The sequence below is a fragment of the Anolis sagrei genome, chromosome 2 (genome assembly GCF_037176765.1).
Source record: "Anolis sagrei isolate rAnoSag1 chromosome 2, rAnoSag1.mat, whole genome shotgun sequence".
NCBI classification, from domain to species: Eukaryota; Metazoa; Chordata; class Lepidosauria; order Squamata; family Dactyloidae; genus Anolis; species Anolis sagrei.
This window is the reverse complement of record NC_090022.1, coordinates 280,448,740-280,471,833: the sequence shown is the minus strand read 5'-3', so window position 1 is coordinate 280,471,833 and position 23,094 is coordinate 280,448,740. Positions and strand designations below refer to the sequence as shown.

Here is a 23,094-nt window from a genome sequence, read left to right as displayed (position 1 = left end):
GAGAAGTGACATCATAGCACTATATAAATGTTTGAAAATATGACATATTGAAGATGGGGTAATATTTTTTTCTGCTGCTTCAGAGACTAGGATAAAGAACTTCCTGAGAGTGAAAGTTGTTTGGCAGGGAAATATGCTTTGTTTGAGGACTGAGACATCTGTAGGGAGACCAAGGTCCTTGTTCATAAAGCTATTGTCCTTTCAACCCTGTTATACTCCTGCAAAACGTGGAGTGTCTACAGATGTTACACTCAACTCCTGGAATGATTCCATCAGCGTTGTCTCTGAAAAATCCTGCAAATCTCTTGGGAAGACAGGCAGACAAGTGTCAGCATGCTGGAAGAAGCAAAGACCATTACCACTGAAGCAATGCTCCTATGCCATCAATCCACTGGACTGGTCATGATGTCCAAATGCCCAATCACCAGCTTCCAAAGCAGTTACTCTACTCCCAACTCAAGAATGGAAAATGGAATTTTGGTGGACAGGAAAAGAGATTTAAAAATTGGCTTAAAGCCAACCTTAAAAACGGTGGCATAGACACCAAGAACTGGGAAGCCTTGGCCCTTGAGTGCTCTAGCTGGGGGTCAGCTGTGACCAGCAGTGCTGCAGAATTTGAAGAGGCACAAATGGAGAATGTGCGGGTCAAGAATAGGGCTACATGGTCACCTACGTACCCACCAGACCACCGCACTTGGAGGACAATCTTACTCGGACAACAAGGGATTGCCTAAGTAAGTAAAGTAAGTAAGTAATGCTGCTTTAGAGTGTGGTGGAGTCTCCTCTGGTGGGTTTTTAACAAAGGCTGGATGGTCATCTGTTGGAGGTGTTTTGATGTTCCTTCATGACTTAAGGTTGGACTGGACAACCCTTGTGGTCTCTTCCATCTTGATGTTTTTGTTATTCTGTGATTCTATAACTAGAGCGTAGAATGATATCCACTTATAAAGTCAAGTGTACCTCAAATATGGGCTCAACTGAGATATGGTGTGAGCAGAAAAGGCCTGATCAATAAAGGAAAAAACATTTGGCACATTTTGAAGTACAAAATTGTATATGTATGGCATGACTATATAAAATAATGCAAAGTTAAATAAAGTGGACTAAAAAGACAAAATGTTAGAATCCAGGGTCATCCAATCAAGTAAACTGGAAGAGAGGTAATTCTTCATGCACAATATAGTTACTGTAAATTATGGAAAGATTGATTTCAAAAAGGAAGTCATATTAGCTTATTTCAGTATTAAAAAGGTGGGAGGCAATCTAGTGGCACTTTCTAAACTGATTTATTTAGCTGGAGCATTCACACATTTCAATGCAGAACTGCAGGTGCATAGGTGGAATACAATTTTCAGGTCCCTGTCTGGATAGCTTTAAAAAGAGATTAGTCAAATGAATGGTGAATCAGGCTATCAATAATATACAGCACAAAATACTTAAAGGAAAAAATATGGCACTGAGCAGTCTATTTAATTTCCCTTTAAATAACCTTCATGGCTACTGCGTAGGTCTTAACAGTCATACCTGGATGTGTCCTCCAAATGAACTAACAACTATTCTCTGCAAGTTTTATAATTTAAAACATAAGACACATTAACAACTACAGTGAACAAAAAAAAATCAAAAATAAACAGATATGTTAGCTGTTTTCTCAAAGTACTGAAAAAACATTTGCTTCCCTCCTCCAAAAAGTGTGACTACTACACATGCTGATTTCCAACTGCATTGATACATGTTATTACATATCATTCTCCTTAGAACCTTTGCTTATTCTGTCTAGATATACCCTATATATATATATACTGATATATGCATCTAGAAATTTTAGTCAAATAGTCAGTTTCCCAAAACCTGGGTCAACTTATTTATTTTATTTATTTCTGTTACTTATACCCCGCCCTTCTCACCCCCGAGGGGGGACTCGATGGCTCAACATGAGTACTGTACTTTAACACTTATTAAAAAAGGAACCATATATTTCTCTGAGTAGAATGAGGAAAGTCATGAGCTTGGTCCCAGGAGAACCTAAAAGATACACACCCCCTTTGCTATCTCAGCCATGGTGCTGTTCCTGGCCTTTTTGTAAGTTTGAAACATGGAACTGCCTAGATGATGCTACCAGAAAATGAGATTAACAGGAAGACGTTGGTTACTATATGTTTTTAATAGTGTTTAGATTGTATTATGATGTTATTTTAAAGGTTTTAACTGTATATTGTGGGCTGATGTGGCATCAAATGTCTGCCAATCTGTAAGCCACCTTGAGTCAAACTGTATTAATTCTACAGTGTGTACTGTGTATACAGACAGGGTTTCCCTTTCTTGTCAAATTATGCCTCCTTCCCTGAATGGGGTGTGGGATGGCATTCAGAATTCACTAGTCATGACAGCAGCTCCTATCAATGAGTTCTGGGATTAAACATATACAAAAGGAGGCAACGCTGACTTCTCCCTCTCTTGATGGTTGCTGCTGATGGCATGTTTAGCAAAAACGCCACTTGCTTTTCCTTTGAACAATTAGGATTTCATTTTAGCTTTTGGACTAAAGATTTAGTGTGAAAGGAAAAAGTCATTTGATAAATGAAACTTGTTTGGTAAATGATCTGACTACTGGAATTCAGAAAGCCAAAATAACCCAATTTCCCCAGGTTGCAACAGAGCTCACAACCTCTGAGGATGCCTGTCATAGATGCAGGTGAAACATCAGGAAAGAATATTTCTAGAACATGGCCATACAGCCTGAAAAACCTACAACAACCCAGTGATTCAAGCCGTGAAAGCCTTTGACAACACAGCCAGAGTAATGTTTTTCCTCCCTCCCTCTCTATGGAGTAGGAATATGAGAGGAACCAACAAAATAAAACCTTTTTTTCCTACAGTGGCAACTATGCAAGCAATCAAAATGGAAGGGAGTATGGTACTAATCTTGTAGTTTTCACTCTCTTCATTTTTCTCCCATGTAATTTTCAACAAAAGAAACAACCGATCAGGCAAGAATCTACAAATGGTACACGTCCTGCATTTCCTTTAACAAATTATCTTTTTCAGACATTGTAATCAGTCTCCTACAGTCCTCAGGCACAGTCAGTTCTCTCTGCCGAAGAGAAAACAAGCTGAGCACCTAGATGTCATGAACACTTCAACCAAGAGGAGTACATTTTGTCAGCCATGAATACTTGAATCTTTAAAGAGACTTCTTAGAAACAAAACCATTCGTGCAAGACAAAAAAAGTTTGCCAACATCCGTGAATGGAATAATACTACATACATGAATCCAACTTCTTCAAAGTACTACATGAGATTGGGAAAACTTTATTTGAAACACATCTTTGAGAACCAGGTGATGGAACCAAACAAAACCATATTAGTATGGACATATCCCAATTGCTAGTCTAAGTAGATAGAGTGTACACAAGTAATGACTTACTGCAGTCAGTCCTCCACATTCCCTAGGAACAGGAGCACAAGACCCTCACAAAAGTGAAAACCCACAAATAAAGACATTATTTTTTAAAAGTAAGACAACACCTCCCTGGGAACCTCTTGATCAGGAGTGTCAAATTCATTTTCATCAAGGGTGACATCAGCCTTACGGTTGCCTTCAAAAGGCCACTGAATCTATGGATGAAGAATATGTGATACTGAGACCCAACTATATTTTTTTACATAGTGATCAGTGCTCTTTAATGTTTGCCTAGTTTAGGATCTCAGATGTTAATAAACAACATCACCTATCACTTTTGATTATCCATCATACAGACTGGGAATAATGGAAATTGCAGCCCAGCAGCACTTTTGACTCTGAGGTTGGGAAAAGGTATATTTTAGGATATTTTAGGTATATAAAAGGATATTTTAAAGTCAGACATCATATCCACAAACTTTGTATCTAAACTTAAACCCCACTATCCTGACTAAACACAACAAACTGAATTCTTCGAGATATTACTATATCGTAATACCCATCAGCTCTGGTCATGATGTCTAATGATGAGCAATACAGGAGTTGTAGTCTAGTATCTGGAGGACCACATAAAATGATATGAAGGGCCAGAATCAGCCCACAAGCCTTGAGTTTGACACATGTACTCCGGTTCCTTCAACTATGGTCATTTCATAGAAGTTGACTGTAGAATCTCACTGAAGGACCTACAAATGACTAGAGAAGTGTTATCTCTAGAAATCTCAAGGTCTAGAAATCTCAAGGTCCTCCAACTTAGTGGAAGTTTACCATTGAGTAACATTGAGGGGTCTAGAGATCCCCAAAGGGAACATTTTAATCAAATCCTCAAATGTAGGGGGCTGATTACATTCAGAAACTGATAAAGTGGCTTTAACTGGGAACAATTGGATACAGGCCATGGATTTTAAAAATAATAATGTATAAATAGACAATTTCCCCATATTCTTTTAAGCTTCCTTGACCTTGGAATAGAGATTTTGTTTAGAGTTTCCTAGAATTAGCAATAGGAATGAACATTTTGAGATAACTTTACCACTTACGAGTCCACTGCAAGTGCTGATTGCTGCCTTCCCATTCCCGGAATCTGGATGTGAGATTGTTCCAATGAGATGACATGAAATTTCCAGGCATGGGACAATCTTTGCATTAGTGTAGTTGCCAAAACGTCTTTCCAGAATGTAATTATTGGACAGTAGTCCTTGATGAAAAGTTAAGTTTAAGAAGAGATCTTTCTCTTTATACTTAATTCTGTAATACACTTTAGTGTCTTTTCTTCTGAAGTCTCTTCTTCTTCGGACATTGGAGGCATTGTGATGTAAACTGTATGAGAGAAAATGTCCATAAGCATTGACTTTTGCTGGGCTGACCACTTCATAATCTTGCAGCGTTTTGATAAAATCATCTGGGAAAGAATAAAAAAAATCAGTTTTAGGAAGCATGGCAACTATTAACTAGTGACAGAAAGAATATTCACCGTAATTGGTTTCCTGGCTGTGAAACAGGTTTCCTAACATTCAAGAAAAACAGTTGCAAAGAATAATACAATGACAAGAATGCTGTGCAGTTTTTCATAATGTTAACAAAGCCAAAGTCATTCAGAGAAGGAAACCCCATTTGCTTTCTAATTGATTCCACTACTGAACATTTCTTACCGTCAAGGGGTGCCTTCTAATGTTCAATTGAAATCTACTCTCCTATAACTTCAAACCATGAACTCTGTCCTCATACTCTGGAGAAGCAAAGAACAGACTTACTTCCTTGTCTCTGTGATAGCCCTTGAGGTATTTAAATAACAAGATCATGTCTGTCTTCCCTTCACTAAGCTGAACATGCACAGTCTTTTCAAGCTGTGTCATGGAACATTCTAATTTTAGTACTTAATGGTGTAGCTTGATGCTCCAGGATCATGTCCATTTCCTTCAGAGCTGCTGTTTATAGTTAGAATGTAAGCTTGGATTATGGTTAAACTGATTTGTTTTCCCTGAAGTTTTATTAGACCTTGTGGACAGCAAATTAAACATGAGCCAACAATGTGATGTGGCGGCAAAAAAAGCCAAGATTTTGGCCTGCATCAATAGGAGCATAGTGTCTAGATCTAGGGAAGTCATGCTACCCCTCTATTCCGCCTTGGTTAGACCACACCTGGAATATTGTGTCCAATTCTGGGCACCACAATTCAAGAGAGATATTGCCAAGTTGGAATGTGTCCAGAGGAGGGCGACTAAAATGATCAAGGGTCTGGAGAACAAGCCCTATGAGGAGTGGCTTAAGGAGCTGGGCATGTTTAGCCTGGAGAGGATATATGATAGCCATGTATAAATATGTGAGAGGAAGCCACAGGGAGGAGGGAGCAAGCTTGTTTTCTGCTTCCCTGGAGACTAGAACGCGGAACAATGGCTTCAAACTACAAGAGAGGAGATTCCATCTGAAAATGAGGAAGAACTTCCTGACTGTGAGAGCCGTTCAGCCGTGGAACTCTCTGCCCCTGAGTGTGGTGGAGGCTCCTTCTTTGGAAGCTTTTAAACAGAGGCTGGATGGTCATCTGTCAGGGGTGATTTGAATGCAATATTCCTGCTTCTTGGCAGGGGGTTGGACTGGATGGTCCATAACAGGTCCGTAGCCATGATTTCGTTTCGGGGGGGGGGGGGCTAAAAAAATTTCAGGGGGGTTCGGGGGGGGGGGGCTGAGTTTCGGGGGGGCTGAGTCTGAGTGAAAGAGGGTCTAGCCTAGCAAACCTTTTGTATCATTACCCAAATATATTATGGTGATATATTGAGTATGGTGATCAGATCAAGGCCTTTTCGCGAACCACCATGATAATTGGGCTACATGCCTGGCCCATAAGGTCTCTTCCAATCTTTGATTCTATGATTCTATGATTCTGTTAATATAATTTGGTCAGATCTTACGTTATATCCTTTGACTGCTTTTACTACATCTCTCCTCTCATTTTTCTTAGATTTTCTTTTCCTGAGGTAAACACTGTGTACTTAACAGTAATTCTTCAATTCTGAGACATGCTTCTCCCCATATAAACCTCTTTAAAATGGCATGCATCTTAGAATGTGAAATATGTGTGTGTGTACAGCTTTTATCTGTTGGTGGTACTGAAATTAGTGTGCATCTTGCAATTGATATCTTAGAATCAAAGGAATAGGGTATCTTAAAGCTTGCACAGGTGTGAAGTATATAGTCTTTTAGAAGCTACAGAAAGTCTACACATATTTCACCTCCAAAGCAGCTATTCAACATTTCTACCTCTTTAGTGCCCTTAAAAACTGGAAGAGAAGGTGGACTCTCCAACTTGAATCTTCAAATGAGTTCACTTGGTGCAGTGAGGTCCAAACTTGGATCAGCTGTTTTGTACTCCTATTCTGAGAATCCTTAGCTAGCTTGGACAACAATGAAGGATCCTGAAAACTGAAGTTCAACCCCCCCCCCCCCCCCCCAAAAAAAAACCAAAACAAAACAGAACACCAAAGTTTGGGAAACATTGACCTAGTGCAGTGGTTCCCAACCTTTGGTCCTCCTGGTGTTTTAGACTTCAGCTCCCATAATTCCTAACAGCTGGTAGTGTATGCGTTCTGAGCAGAAATGAAAATGTGTAACTCAAGTTAAGGTCCAAGTCAAGATCTGGCTGTCTCAACAAGGAGTGGAAGAACTGCAGAGGTGAAGAATGGCATTTAAGGAGTGGAATTGTTTTCTGGGGATTTCTAGGAATTGTAGCTCAAAAAGTAACATTTTCATGATCTGGTTCCAATTGTATGAAATGTCATTGTTTTCATGAAGGAAGAAGGGAGGGATCGAGAAGGCAGAGCAAAAAACATTATTTAGCCAGAATAAATGTGAAGACTGTTTGCTGATCAGTTGTGCACCAATCTCCACACATTTAAAAAAACTCATACTCAGGTGTCTTTCAAGAAAAGTAAAATCAAACCAACCAAAGTCCCATGGCGATCAGCGAGTGGTGACAAGGGCAGGACTAGTTACGGACTGGCACGTGGGTGGTGGATATGGATTGTCATTTTACCTCAAGGTCCTAGGCGGTTGAGTAGTGTGGCAGTGTATCCATGACTGAACAGCCCTTATTAGGATCCACTCACCTCACCCCACATGAAGAAGGAGCTAGAAAAGGTGCCCTAAACATAGTCTGCCTCTCTTATCTCTGACTGGATTGCCATGTCCAGAGGGGTGACCACCTTGTGGCCAAAAAAGAAAAATGAACTTTGGCTAGCTGGAGGTCAGCTGTGACCAGCAGTGCTGTGGAATTCGAAAAGGCACAAATGAAAGGTGAAAGGGAGCAATGTACCAAGAGGAAGGCGTGTCAAGCCAACCCTGACTGGGATGGCCTTCCACCTGAAAGCCAATGTTCTCACTGTGGGCGAACATGCAGATCAAGAATAGGGCTTCACAGCCACCTACGGAACCACTGCCAAGACACTACATTTGGAGGACCATCATCCTTGGACTACAAGGGATCACCTAAGTTAAGTCAAAGATATTTAAAAGGAAAATGTAACTGAAACATTGTTAGAAGGCCTTTTTTCAAATCCCCAAATGTTTTAGTGAAGAGTGCCAACCCTTCCCATCCATCACTAGCATTCCCTTTTTGGTAATCTAACTTTGACAGTTAAATGTTATGAACAAGCAAGCCTTGTGTTTTATAAGAGATTCAGCAAAACTTCCAAGGGTCTGTGTGGCTGCGTTTGTGAAGCTGCCTTGAGAAACCCTGCCTGGAAAAGTTATCTTTTGGACTGCATCTTCCAGAATCCACCTGGTATCCAGTGCAGCTTCTGATAGTTTTGGAAACAAATGATTTACTTAATTAGGTACAGCTGATGACACAGTTCAGCTCTTTAGAAGAAAAGATGAAACTTTCTACTGGTGGGGCTCTTGTTAGAGAAAGAAAAAGAGAGATCAAGAAAAGGGTTATGTGGAAGAAGATTGCCACGTCAAAATGCAGTCCTTTTGATTATTAGGAAACAAGAGAAGCCACTGACCTTGCCTCTTGTCTGGGAAGGCAGCAAATCTGCCCGCTGGAGGACTCCTACCATTGCCCAACGCCTGGATATTAAGGAGGTGAACCCAGAAGGCAAAGTTTGCAATCCAGTTTCTCTGGAGGCCACATGACATGTTTGGGTTGCAGAGGAAAAATGTGCTTCTCTGGTCTTTATTATTTTATTTTAAGGGTGCCTCGATGGGAAGAAAGCGATCAAGTCGCATGGCCAAGGAGGATGGGAATTAATTGAGGCACAAAGAGAGGCAGAGAAAGAAAAAGGGAGGGAGGGAAGGAGGAAGGGAGAAAAGAAAGTGCTCTCCAGGAGGAGGCTGGGTTTTTTCCCCCTTCCCTGAAAGAGGGAGTGAATAGGAGTCCTGGTGTCTGATTTCTGGAGGGGGAGAAGAAGGAGGGTCTGGAGAGGGAAATCCCTCTTTCTTGCTCAGATGACAGAATGCAGTTCTGTTGGGGAATGAAAAGATCCCTCCCTTTATGTTCAGTGTTTCTGTCATTCTGAGTGTTTACATTAAATCGAGCAGAAGAGAAAGACTGTTTTCACACATAATAATTATCATATTGCAGCATGGTCGTGCCATTGAATCCAGTGTGGTTTATTTTCAGGTCTCTAGGATTGTCTCCTAAAAAGGACTTTCTGTGTTTCCGGCATTATATTTCCTAACCCCATTCAAGCATAACATCATAAAGCAGACATAAAAGGATTTGGGTTTCTGGAAAATGCTATAGTGATGATAACACTGTAACACAATTTTTGTTCCTGAGATTTAAATGTTATTTCCTAATTGGTTCTATCATAAAAACATGGAAAAGGTTTATTAAACTGCAGCATATTTTGCTATAGTTTTTCAGTGAATTTTTCATAGAGTCTCAACCAATTTAACATAGTCTGTGGCAGCCACAAAAACAAAGTTTCTAGAGTAGTAACAACTATGTTCAAAGTTAGTATTGCACAATTAAAAAGTAAATAACACTTTCAAACCTGAAACAGATTTTTTAAAACTTTGTTACATAGTGTAATGGTTTACTTGCTATGGTCCCCAAACCATAGCAAAATGATTCTTTTTATTCCCTACTTTGAGTGCATCTACACTAACAAATTGATGCAGTTTGTTACCACTTTAACTGCCACAGGTCTATACTAGGGAACCTTGGGAGTTACAGTCTGTGGAGGCAGGAGCATTCTATGGCAGCGAAGGATAAAGATCTTGTAAATGACATGATTTCATAGCATTGAGCTATGCAGTTAAAGTGGTGTCAAACTGCATTAATAATCTGCAATGCAATAAGTGACCATGGGATAGTGCAATTTATGATTGGAATGGCTCCTGAAATATGCCTTTGGACTGTGTGGCTTTATGATTATGGGCCCCTTGCTGGCACAGCAGGTTAAACCACTGAGGTGCTGAATTTTCTGACCAAAAGGTTGGTGGTTCAAATCCTGGGAGCAGGGTGAGCTCCCTCTGTTGGCCCAGTTTTTGCCAACCTAGGAGTTTGAAAACATGTAAATGTGAGTAGATAATAGATACCGCTTCTGTCGGAAGGTAACAGCACGTCATGCAGTCATGCTTGCAACATGACCTAGGAGGTGTCTATGGATAACGCCGGCTCTTTGGCTTAGAAATGGAGATGAGCACCACTTCCCAGAGTCAGAAACAACTACACTTAATGTCAAGGGGACTTTTACTTAAGATTATGATGTTTTAATTATTGCTTTCAATGTATATGTTTATATGTATACGTTTATGTATATGTTTATGTATATATATATATATATGTTTATATATATATATATATATGTGTGTGTGTGTGTGTGTGTGTGTGTGTGTGTGTGTGTGTGTGTATGTTTTGTATATGTATATGTTTTGTATATGTATATGGCATCAAATTGTGCTTTTTTGTGACCCACCCTGAGTCCCCTTTGGGGTGAGAAGGACAGGATATAAATGCAATAAATAAATAAAATGTATCTGTGTGGTTGCACCCTTTATCTCTTGCTACCCAAGATTTCATTTCAACATCTGAGTTGGAAGGAACCTCCAGCCTCATCTGCTGCAGTGATTCCCAAGCTTTGGTCCTCCAGGGGCTTTGGACTTGAACTCCCAGCCAGTTTGGCTAACAGTCAGGAATGTTGGGATCTGAAATTCAAAACAGCTGCAGGAACAAACTTTGGGAACCACTGATTAGAATCCATGCAACTTCATTATCCCTGGCAGCTTCCACTTAAAAGTCTCTCCTGAGGGAGAATCTACCCCAAGGCAGGACAGTGTGTTCACTTGTGGCACATCTCATACTACCAGGAACATTTTAATATGTACTGTTAATTTTCAGTCAGCACCAGTGCTCACAATTCCTCCCTCCACCAATCTGTAGATAAATCTTTTCCATTTTTTAATAATTTAGAGCAATTACTTGCTTGGCTGTCAGACTGAAATACTTAATGAAGTCTTTGTACACTAGAAATTCATTATCCATGAAGAGTGAGAGAAACCCTGGAGCAGGAGACACATTGCTGGCTTGGTTGTCACAAATTTTGAAGTACAGTCAACTCTCCATATCCAATGGGGTTAGGAACATAGGACCCCCATGAAAGTGAAAAAGCACAAAAATAGTTCTTATTTTTTCTCTCTGTCTTCCAGCATGATTCCATGAACAACATTCACTGGCCGGATCACATTGAAGGACACAGAGAGCCATAGCGAGATCTTTTCTCTAACAGGCTCTAGGATCACACCAGAGTACCTAGAGATTCCTAGAGAGAACATTTTAAATCCAATCTATGAATAACCAAATCCACAAAAATCAAAACCACAAACATGGAGGGACAACTATGATGTTCAATTCCTTTCTCAACCATAATGATATTGAAAAATGGGACCCCAAATTATGATGAATATGATATTGTATAAAAGAGAAACTTCAGCTTCACTAAAATCTAGTGAGCGCAAGCACCTTTTGTCTCACATTAACTTTTATATGAATTATCTCTGGAATTGTCCAATCACAACTAAACCCCCTTCCTTAATCTACACAATCCCATCACAATAAACTGGGAGACACGAGAGGAACTATCAATAGATTTTGTATCCATTCCTGGGTCCATATCCTGGTTCCATTCATAAAATCAGGACTATCAATGAGAAAGAGCCAGCATTCATGACTCAAGCCAACCTCACCTATTAAAATGCTTATCATTCCCAAGCATCCATTGTGTACCGTAATCTATTGTATTAACCCAGTGGTTCCCAAACTGGGGTCCGTGGACTCCAGTGGACTAAAATATGTTCTGCGGCTTCACCATTGCAATGAGAGTGACTGGTCTCATATAGTGCTGAGGCTTATTAAATGTGGTTTTCTGTGAGCAAGCAGATGGCGTATGTTCTGTATCACAAACAAGAGATGTGGTCTGTCAAATACAGTTTTCTGAATCAGAACCCCAAATTATCAAACCAAATGTAAAGTTGACCAAAAACTGGTTTATAACCCATTTGGTACTATGAGAGTAGTCCCTGGTTAAAGTGGTCCCTAGTAAAAAAAAAAAAAAAGTTGGGAACCACTGTATTAACCAGAGCTAACCCATTAAGCTCACCATGGACTCATTTCTCAATGCCACATGACATTCCTTTCTGATCATGTCCCTCTTGGGGTGGATCAATAAAACAGACTGAAACTTCAAATGCTCCAAAGTTTATTGAATTTCCCGCCAATCAACGATGACATCTGACAGAAACACAAGCCAACTGAGGCACAGATCCTAGCTGGATGGTTTTGCAGCCAATTGGGAGGATTTGTGTTTCTTGAATAGTTGTCAAATGATATAAAAATGCCCCGTGTTAGCAATTGTGGTATATGACTACTTTGGAGTGCTTTATCTACTGACATCTTCTAGAGACGAACCACCCCCAGACTCACAGTTTTAGTGGAACTGAAATCACTCAACAGTGGAAACCCATTTGGTGATCTTGGGCAAGACATTCTCTTGCTCTTGGAAGAAAGCACTGGTAAACCTCCTCTGAATGCATCTTGTCAAGAAAACTCTAGGAAAGTCTGCATAAATCCAACTTGAAACACATATCCCTGGGAAGTTGCCATTTGAGTTTGCTTCTGGTCATGGGATGAAAGGGAGTGCCATTTTACTACTTTGCCTTAGGCAACCCTTTCTTTTAAAAGGTGCCCCTGGAGCATCATGTTTTGGAGGAATGGAAGAAAGAACACAAAACATGTTTTAAAAAGCATGCCAAAAGGTATTTGCAGACTCTAATATGCCCCAGTCCCTTGATTAATGTCTCTTTAAAGGCTTGAACTGAGCAACTAGAGAAAATGGTATGAAAACAAGATGATAGCTCTGAGAACATAAACTTCCCGCAGGCTAATAAGAGCACTTAGCCTCATGTTGTTGACCTTTTTTCAGGATCGTTAACAAGCAGCTGGAGAGATTAGTCACAAAGTTAAAGCATCTCCAGTTTATATATGCTTCTGTTTACAGAGAAACAGTTCTTAATTAGCATTTTGGGTAACTCTTGGTTATGTTGATTAATAATACTGTGTTCATTTTAGAGGCATATCAATTCTTCTCTCTCATCTGCATGAGAAAAATAAATTCAGATTTAATTACTTTGCATTCTCATTGTCAGGGGAAAACCTGTGGCTGCCTACAATACAGTTAATTTGGGGAGTGAGAATGTAGTTCTTGCATAGTCATAGGAATTAAGTTCCAACAATTTTAAATGCGTACCTGAAGATGCTTTGAGAAGGGAGCAGAGCCTAGGAAAATTAGTTTATAAACTACAATTCCCAGAATCACCTAACCAGTAATACTTGGTTTGGGGTCCATTTCTCAGATCAAGAGAAAGCCAGCTTGCTCCATTTTCCAGGAAAAGCCCTTCAAATATTAGCTGTACTTAGTCTCTGCTTCCGAATTTACCATCTGCTTGCTTCTGTTGTCATCTTGGTTTTATACCTTGATTGTAATATGGCTGTATATAACCATTAATTTCATTTTCAATTTGACTGACTTTTGTCATGCCATGTTGAAAAGAGATTTAAAGATGGGTTTAAAGCTAACCCTAAAAACTTTGGCATAGACACCAAGAATTGGGAAGCCCTGGTCCTCGAGCATTCTAACTGGAGGTCAGCCATTACCAACAGTGCTGCAGAATTTAAAGACGCCCAAATGGAGGGCAATGGATCATCTGGGGAGGCCCTGCTCAAGATCCTGCCTTTCTCACAGGCACGCTTGGCAGGGACGAAACACAGGGCCTTCTCAATGGTGGCCCCTCAGCTGTGGAACTCCCTTCCCAGGGATATTAGATCAGCCCCCTCCCTCCTGACCTTCATTAGCAGGTTAGCACACCAAAGTGTAAAAAGAGCCAAAAAAATGGACGTGTAAACATCAATTCCAAGCCACACGAACCGACACGCCTCCGACAGAACAGGCGAAGAACAAGAAGATAATATCGGTTACCCAATGCCCCTAGCAGCTCTGGAATGCTTGACAATTCTTTGAGCAAGCCTTCAGAAACACGGTGTAATTGGACAAACACAGTATGATGAAATAACGAACACGGAATGGCTTAAACAATGTAAATGGATAAGGAGCTGAACTGGTAGACATTGATTAAGTTTTAAGTGGTCTTATATAGATTTTTATTATGTGATATTAACTTTAATTGATATGTATGTATGTATGTATGTATGTATGTATGTATGTATGTATGTTGTGGCATTTAATTGTTGCCAATTCATGCGCCGCCCTGCATCGCCTTCTGGCTGAAAAGGTGGAAGAAAAAAATGCAGTAAATAAATAGATAAATAAATAAAGCCATTCAGCAGTGGAACTGTCTGCCCTGGAGTGTGGTGGAGGCTCCTTCTTTGGAAGCTTTTAAACAGAGGCTGGATGGCCATCTGTCAGGGGTGATTTGAATGCAATATTCCTGCTTCTTGGCAGGGGGTTGGACGGGATGGCCCATTAGGTCTCTTCCAACTTTTTGATTCTAGGATTCTATGAGAGACATGTCAAGAGGAAGGCACATCAAGCCAACCCTTGCTGGGACCACCTTCCATCTGGAAACCAATGTCCTCACTGCAAAAGAACATGCAGATCAAAAATAGGTCTCTATTGTCACCTATGGACCCACTGCCAAGACTAGACTTGGAAGGTAATCATACTCGGCCACGAGTGATAGCCTATGATGCTGATGTTTATGGTGGTGGTGATGTTGATGACTGTGGAGATCAGGGTTTGACTTCCTGCTCCGCCATAAAACCCACTGGGTCACACTGGGCAAAGCGCACTTTTCAAGCCTCAAAAGATGCAACAGCATGCCTTTTCTGAACAAATAACTGCCAAGAAAAGCCTGTGGTAAGTTCACCTTAGAGCAGTGGATCTCAACCTGTGGGTCCCCAGGTGTTTTTGGCCTACAACTTCTAGAAATCCCAGCTAATTTACCAGCTGTTAGGATTTCTGGGAGCTGAAGGCCAAAACATCTGAGGACCCACTGGTTGAGAACCACTGCTTAGAGTCATCATAGGTAAGACATTACTTAAAGGCATACAACAACCAACTGGATGTTATATCATGGTTATAAAATAAGTATATTTATTTAGCTATGTATCACAACAGCTTTGTGCTCCTGTCATTTGTGTTCTATTATTGCTTAGTGGTTTGGGTTCTGGATTAGAATTCTGGGGAAGCCTTCGAATCCTTGCTCAGCCATGAAAACCCACTAAGTGCCCTTGAGCTCTTAACTCAAAACCCCTGTGATGAATTAACCATAAGGTTTTTGAAGACATGAAACCACAAAAGGCTTAAATGCCCTAAACTAAATGCCCTAAACTAAGGCATCATAACTGTCTGATCTTGGAAGCAAAGCAGGATCAGCCTCGGTTAGTTCTTGGTTGTGAGACGATCAATGAATACCAGATGCTGCAAGTTATATTTCTGAGGGGAATAGTGACAAAATCAACCCTAGATTATTCGTAGCCTGAGAAAACCCTATGAAGCCCACAGGGGTCAGACAAGGGGCAATTTAAAGTCACACAGACACCACTATCAGTCATACAGAATCACAGAGGTGAAAGATTCCACAGGGACCATCTAGATTGAACAACTTCCTGCCATGAAGGAATGCAAGACTAAAATACTCACGAGAGATGACCACCCAACCTCTATTTAAAAGTCTCAGCATTTCAAATATATAAGAGAGCAAGATTTTATCCAGTTTGCTGAAATGCTGGGAGAAGCACGGTGGCATCTGAGCCAGTCTTCTCTGGGTCTGGATCTAATTTGCTTTATATGAAAATATACAGGTAGAAAAGATAAAAACAGAGACAGACATTTTGTGATGTTAAAGCTCAGTTAGATAAAGGGTAGCATTAAAAATAATTGAGTTTTAAAACACTTTAGAAATGCAGTCTCTCTACCACACACCCATAGATGTAGGATAAATCCATTAAAAAGACAATTAAGGAGACAATTCAGTGCTAAAAGTCTGCCAGTATTTTCTTTATAAAAAAAACTCTAATAGAATGACAACATTTTTTAAAGAACCTACAGTTAGGTCTAATGGGTCACCTACTTCAACCCATTGATAATGCAGGAATAATTACATCATCCTAGACCAGTGATTCTCAACCTGTGGGTCGTGGCCCACCAGTGAGACCTAAAATAAGATCTGCAGCTCTAGGTTATTAAATATGGGTTTTTGTGGGTGAGTAGATGGTGACTACTGGATGGCATATATTCTGTATCGGAAACGAGAGCTGATGTAATCTATCCAATGCAATTTTATGAATCAGCACCCCAAACATCACCCTAAAGTTGATAAAAAACTGATTTGTAACCCTTTTGGTACTAATGTTGGAAGTGGTCCCTGGCCGAAGTGGTCCCTGGCCAAAGTGGTCCCTGATCAAAAAAAGGTTGGGAACCACTGTCCTAGAGAGATGATAATTCATACATAGTTTAAAAAGCTCTTACGATGGTTCAAGGTAATCCGTTCCATTGTCAAACAGCTGTTACCATTGAGAAATTCTTCTTAATGTTTAGCTTGCGATCCAAATGTTACCCTTTGGAGTGACAGAAAACAAATCTGCTACATCTTCCAATTGCTAGCCCTTTAGATATTTGAAGATATTTCTCATATCTCATCTCATACTTCTTTCCCCATGGCTAGGTTATACATACCCAATAATCCCAACAATTCCTCATACAGTTTGGTTTCAAAATTCTTTGAAAAGCTTCTTGCTCATATTCTTCTAAACTGCAATGCCCAGATATGGACACAGGTGAGGTTCAAACACAGCAGATTAAAATGATATGACTACTTCATTTGATTTTTTTTCTGTGTCTGTGAGAAACTGCAAGTCACTTCTGGTGTGAGAGAATTGGTGGTCTGCAAGGATGTTGCTCAGGGGAGCATCCTGTGGGAAGCTTCTCTCATGTCCCTGCATGGAGAGCTGGAGCTGACAGATGGGAGCTCACCCCACTCCCTGGATTCAAACGGTCAACCTTTAGGTCAGCAGTCCTGCCGGCACAAGGGTTTTAACTCATTGTGTCACCAGAGGCTCCCACTTCTTTTGATTTGGGATGCATATACACTGTAAAAATAGTGCACTTTAACACCACTTTAACTTCCACCATTGGACATGCTGCAGAATTGTGACGCTTTTAATTTCACAAGAGGTTTGTCCCTTTTGGCCAAAGAGTGCTGACACCTTCCTAAACTGCAAATCCCAAGATTTGATAGCATTGATTCATGGGAATTAAAATGGTGTCATATAGTATTAATGCAGCCCTGGACATTATAGTTTTGTTAATGTACTCCAGAACTGCCTCAATATTTTAGTCACTACATTACTCTGTTGACTTCTTTTTAACTTGTCATCTGCTAAGTCTCCTGGATCCTTTCCCAACTGTCATCCATCCTGTATTTGCACATTTAATTTCCCCCCTCTGTCTAAATGCAAAGCTGTATATTTATCCCTGTAAATACCCATTATTTTAGTTTCAATTCATTTCTTCATTCTGTTAAGGTTATCTTGAATCCATGGTTTATGTTGGATGTTATCAAACCCTTCTGGTATGGTGCCATGTGTGGATTTGTTAAGGATTCATTCTGTTTCATCGCCCAAGTCCTTTATGAACAACACCAGACACATGCAAATCCTGTGACATTCCACTTGTCACTACTCTCCACAATGGTGAAAATCATTGGATTGGTCTGTCAAACAACTACAAATCCACCTAACAGTAATACCTGCTATTTCATGTATTATCAGCTTATTTGCTAGAATATCATGCATAATATTGTCAAAATTGCTGAGAAATCCAGGCACATTATATCAGCAATATTTCCCTGATCTGCCAGGCTTCAAATGTCTTTATATAAAAGATAAAGTTAGTCTGGCATGATTTGTTTTTGGGTGGGAAAATTATGTTGGCTCCTAGTAATGACAGCATTTTTTTCAAGTGCTGACAGATCTGAGGAAAAGCGAGTTCATGCCTGATGAATGGAAGGTTCTTAAAAATATGATAGCAAAGGCATAGGAAAGAAAAAAGAAAGCCACATATAAACCCCCAGAGAGGTTTCAGACTAGCTAAGAGAAAATGCATGGCAAAAGAAGTAGAAGAAGAGGCAAATTACCAAGAAAGAGTGCAAACTAATGGCCTGTATTAAGTCAACAAGACTGGAAGCAAGAGTGAGCTCAGACTTGGCAAGGACATTTACAGCCTAGTCATGGCATGGTTGCATAAAGTTGGGTCACAAATGGCTGTTATCGCCCTTAAATGGGGTCGCTGGCTCTCCCCACAAGCTCCAGTCATTCTTTTGCTTGAAAAAGGCATCAAAAATGAGTCTATATCACAGCGGTTTGTTTACCTACAACGACCCCCAAACATCCTCAAAACACCAATGAAAATGAAATTATTCTGCCAAATATAAGACAAAATGGCAGCCATAAGAAATGTTATGCCATTTTTTGCAAGCCAAGACACTGGTATAGGCCACCAGACAGATGTAGGATACACAAATGGGGACCATCATTACATGGTATAATGTTGATCTTTGCCTAGAGTGTCTTAGAAATGCATAATATTCAGCTTTATCCAAGAGTGCATATTTACCAAGGATATTTTAACCTATTCCTAGGATCCCATTGAGGAGAAATGTCTTATCATTTGGCTTCGCACAATCCAGGGAATGGAGCTTTTTTAAAAATTCCCTTTAATGAATTGTATGAAGTACAGTTGACTGTAGATCCACAGTTTCTGTATCCACAGATTCAGCTAGCCATAGCTTGACCACCCCACCTCCTGCCATCTATCTATCTATCTATCTATCTCCTTTTCTTTTTTTCCCATATTCCTTTTTTCTGTTTTCCCTTTTTCTTTTGAATGCTGATCAGATTGTCTGTATGAAAACTAATAGATAAACATTATTTTGAAAAATAAAATAAAATAATATTTCTTGTTCTCATCTACTATTGAGGTAAATGAACTGTACTATTTTTGATCTTTTGCAAAAATGTTGTTTTTGTGGTTGTGGAGAATAGGAAGCCAGGCTTTTTGGACAGTACTTTTGTTGGTGCTTGTGAGCATGACAAGCAATGTCAATGGATATTCAGTCTTTGGCTTACCTTTTCAGCCTTTTGGGATAAGTGCCAGAATTCTACTGACATACTTGGACATCTTCCAGTTTTCTAACCTGACAATCAGCAGGAACCATCAATTTCCTTGTCAAGAAATAATTGAATTAGCAACCTTGCCAACCTTTCATGGGAGGGAAAGAGAGGATACATCAGAAAAATTGAAATGGAAACATGGGAGATACTGAGTTGAGATATCTTCTTGGTCCCACAAGAGTAGACTCAGAGTCCCTTATATCCCACATGTTGCTTGACCACAGAACACATATGGCCCAGCAACATTGTGGAGATTTCAGCTAGAATTGCAAATAAAGAGCTCCGTGCCCAGTGAGCTTTCGCCAAAGCATATCAGCCAGAACAGAGAAAAAGCACTCTGTGTTGAAGGCAAAGCTTCAGAGGTTTATTCAGCTTGGCCAAAAGAGATGCAAGTACGGTGAAACCTCTACTTACGAGTTAAGAACTGTTGCTCAGCTCAGGTTTTGTTTTGACATAAGAGTAGCATATTGCATTAAGAACTAGTGCCAGAGGGAGCACTAGTGCCAGAGGGAGTGCTAGCATAAGAGTACGGGGTTTAGAGCTTCAAGGAAGCAGTCCCAGTGGCTCTATGCCTCTCACTTTGGGAGATTGCTGTCTGCTTTGTTCTTGTCCACTTTGAGGAACTTTGGGTTAGTTGATTTTACGTGGTTTTTATTCCTGGTATGTTTGGCTTCATGAAGAGAGAGAGCGAGAGCAAGAGGGAGGGATGCTGGAATGGATATAGTGTGAGGAAAATGATGCTTCTGCCTCTTCACTTCATGATTTATGCTTCCTTGCCACAACTTTATGCTTCTACCATTTTAAAGTTTATCTTTCTTTTATTTAATGTTTCTCATGAATGTGAATTCACATGCCATATAGTCTGTCTGGCTTGAGAATTACTGAGCTCTTCTCCCAAATGGATTCAGGTTAGGTCTTGAAAGAAAGGGGGGGGGGGGGGAGGTTGTCAAATTATTTGCTCAAAGGCCACAAGATGAAGAACTCAACAAAATATCCTGAGAATAAACAAGTAGCTCATCAACCATACAGCTTTGCATGTAAGGAATGTTTTGATGAGAAATTCCCTGTTTAAAGCAATGAGACCAAATGTCCAAATATATAAAGAATGTTTACTTGGGAGTGGAAAGAGGAAAAGAGCAAGAGAAGACAACAATTTTCAGCAAAAACTGTGAAACAAAAGCCAGTAATGTTAATATCTATTTTAACTATACATTGCTACTTACCTGAGAATTCCAGAGTTCCAGATTGGATATTAATCAGATTAATTAGATTGGGAGCAGAGTTTTACTTATTTATGAGACTCTGCAGACAGAATCCTATAGTATAGCAAAATTTTTGTAGATGTGGACTCTTACTTTATCAAATGATTTAAAGGTCCCATTTTTGATATCATTGCTCCAACCAATCAATCATATAACCACGGTGAGGCTCCTCACATCTATAGGAGCCAGTGAACTAAATGAGCTATTGTAATATACTGGTTTGAGTGGTGGAGTAAGCTCCAAAAAATCTTTGCTCAGCCTTGGAAGTCCACCAGATAACTTTAGTCAGGTCACACTTCCCATGCTAAGAGGAAGAAGGCAACAAACCTACAAATAAATCTTGCTTTAGAAAGCCATAGAAAGGGGTTGCCATAAATTGGAATGCACTTGGAGGTACATAACAACAAGTCCTGTTTACTTATTGGAAGTGCATCTATCAATTAAAGAGTCTGTCCCTTCTAATTAAGAGTCTCAGTGTGATGTTATCCAGATGAAATATTGCTGAGTGACATTTATGCTTTCCAGGGGATAATCTCTGCTGTATCTTCATTAGAGGCTCACACTCAAACACTGGTTTTGACTGATTAGACATGAGCACATGTAAACCAACATTATCTGCTGAGGAACAGCAATATGATGAGCAAGGGAGAAATCTTTGCCAGCCTTACTTTTCTTGGCTATCTTTACATCTCACTTCATGCGACCTGTGAAAATGTATACATTTTCTATCCCTGTTCTGCTATGTGTTACAAAAGTCTGTTGGATATATGAAATACAGAGTCAGGCTTTTAGCAAAACCATTTGCAGTAACCCATGCTTTCTGGAAAAATCTGTTTCCCATATGACTGAGCAGCCTGCTACAGGAAGAAGCTTTACAATGGAAATCTAAGCTGCATTTTATTTAATATCACCTTTTTTCCAAGGAAATGCAGCATGTGCCTCCCATACAAATTTTATGACATGTGGCATCCTGCTTAAATAACCAAGTAGTTCGTCCCCATCCCCCCATGGAATGAAATGAAGGAATAGTAGCAATACAGCAAGAGAAAACCTTAAATATCAATTGCTGGAAGACAGGCCAGGAGAACAGGGCTGGCCATACCATTAGGGAGACTGAGGTAGTCATTGAAGCAGACGATGCTGGCAGAAAATGTTATAAGGATTGTGTGTCATGGATTCCACGTTAGGCACTTGTTGTCTTCCAAATTAGCATGTTGCCCTTGGATACCTAGATGTCTGCATTAGAAACTGGAATCCCAGTAACAGCAAAGTCTGTCACAGTTATGGTTGCCAGGCTGACCCTATTTAAATTGACTTACAGCAATCCTATCATGTGGTTTCATTGAGAAGATGTAATTAAAAGTTGCCATAACATTCCTTGTGGCTTGGAGGGTGTGACTTGGCCAAGGCCATTCAGAGGGTATACTACAGTAGAGTCTCAATAATAATAATAATAATAATAATCATCATCATCATCATCATCATCATCTTTATTTATACCCCGCCACCATCTCCCCCAACAGGGACTCGGGGCAGCTTACATGAGGCCAAGCCCAAACAACAATTTACAAAAAAATAAAAACCAAAACATGAGCAACAAAACAGTAAAATACATAAAAACATATGAATACAATGAGCAATATACAAATACAATATCCACAATCACAAAGACTATGAGCGGGCTGCATGTGCAAGATAAAATGTTAAAAACTCAGGGTGAGATAAAAGAGAAACAGATTATTTGCAAGGGAGAGCTTACAAAAAAATGGGGTTGTAAAAACCAAGCTTTCATACAAGGAGGGGGAAGTGTACTCCAGGTACAAGAACGCTGAGGGGAGCAATAGTGTAAGTTTGTGACTACTTATCCAACATAAAAGGGCCAGCAGAATGTTGGATAAGCGAAAATGTTGGATAATAAGGAGGGATTAAGGAAATGCCTATTAAACATCAAACTACGTTATGATTTTACAAATTAAGCACCAAAACATCATGTTTTACAACAATTAGACAGAAAAAGCAGTTCAATACACAATAACATTATGTAGTAATTACTGTATTTATGAATTTAGTGCCAAGACATCACGATGTATTGAAACAGCTGTGGATTCGGATGGGAGGCAAACTATGTTGGATAATACAGAACATTGGATGAGCGAAGGTTGGATAAGCAAGAGTCTACTGTATTTACATTTGAAAAGGAATTCGAACCCAAGTCTTTCAGAATCCGACTTTGGCACTGAAACCACACTGGCTGCCTTGTATTTACCAGAAATGTTTCCTGAAAATTACCCTGATATCTTTCAAATCATCCAAAGTAGAAAAATGTGAAAGCAGTGTTGCTTCTTCATTCCTCCCTTCCTTGGCAGATCAGGCTATCAGAGCTTTAAAAAAGAATTGGTGTACATTGCTTGTATGTGCCTTCAATCCATTCTTGACTTATGGTGACTCTAAAGCAAATTTATCACAAGGGTTTCTGGGGTCGTGTATGGCATGCCCAAGATTACTTAGTGAGTTTCCCTGGCTGAATGGGGAATTGAACCATAATTATTGTCTTCCAAGGGCAGAGTTTTGAGGGTGGGTCCATAAGTGACTGCGGAGGCCTGTTCTGGAACCAGAGCAATAGTCCAACTCTCAAACCAGTATACCATGCTATGCCTAGTATGAAATATAATTTGCCTCTG

The 23,094-nt window shown here is 39.9% G+C and overlaps 1 protein-coding gene across 1 annotated transcript in view; it reads right to left on the bottom strand.

Annotated features, from left to right (window-relative positions):
- ADAMTS12 (ADAM metallopeptidase with thrombospondin type 1 motif 12) overlaps positions 1-8,821 on the bottom strand; it is a 216,923-nt gene extending 208,102 nt beyond the window's left edge. The window contains exons 1-2 of the mRNA XM_060761364.2: positions 8,464-8,821; positions 4,504-4,865 (exon numbers count right to left, since the gene is read on the bottom strand). Coding sequence (XP_060617347.2) covers positions 4,504-4,865; positions 8,464-8,596 — 495 coding nt within the window. The 5' untranslated portion in view covers positions 8,597-8,821. The remainder of the gene's footprint in view (positions 1-4,503; positions 4,866-8,463) is intronic.
- Between the last annotated feature and the right edge of the window lie 14,273 nt (positions 8,822-23,094).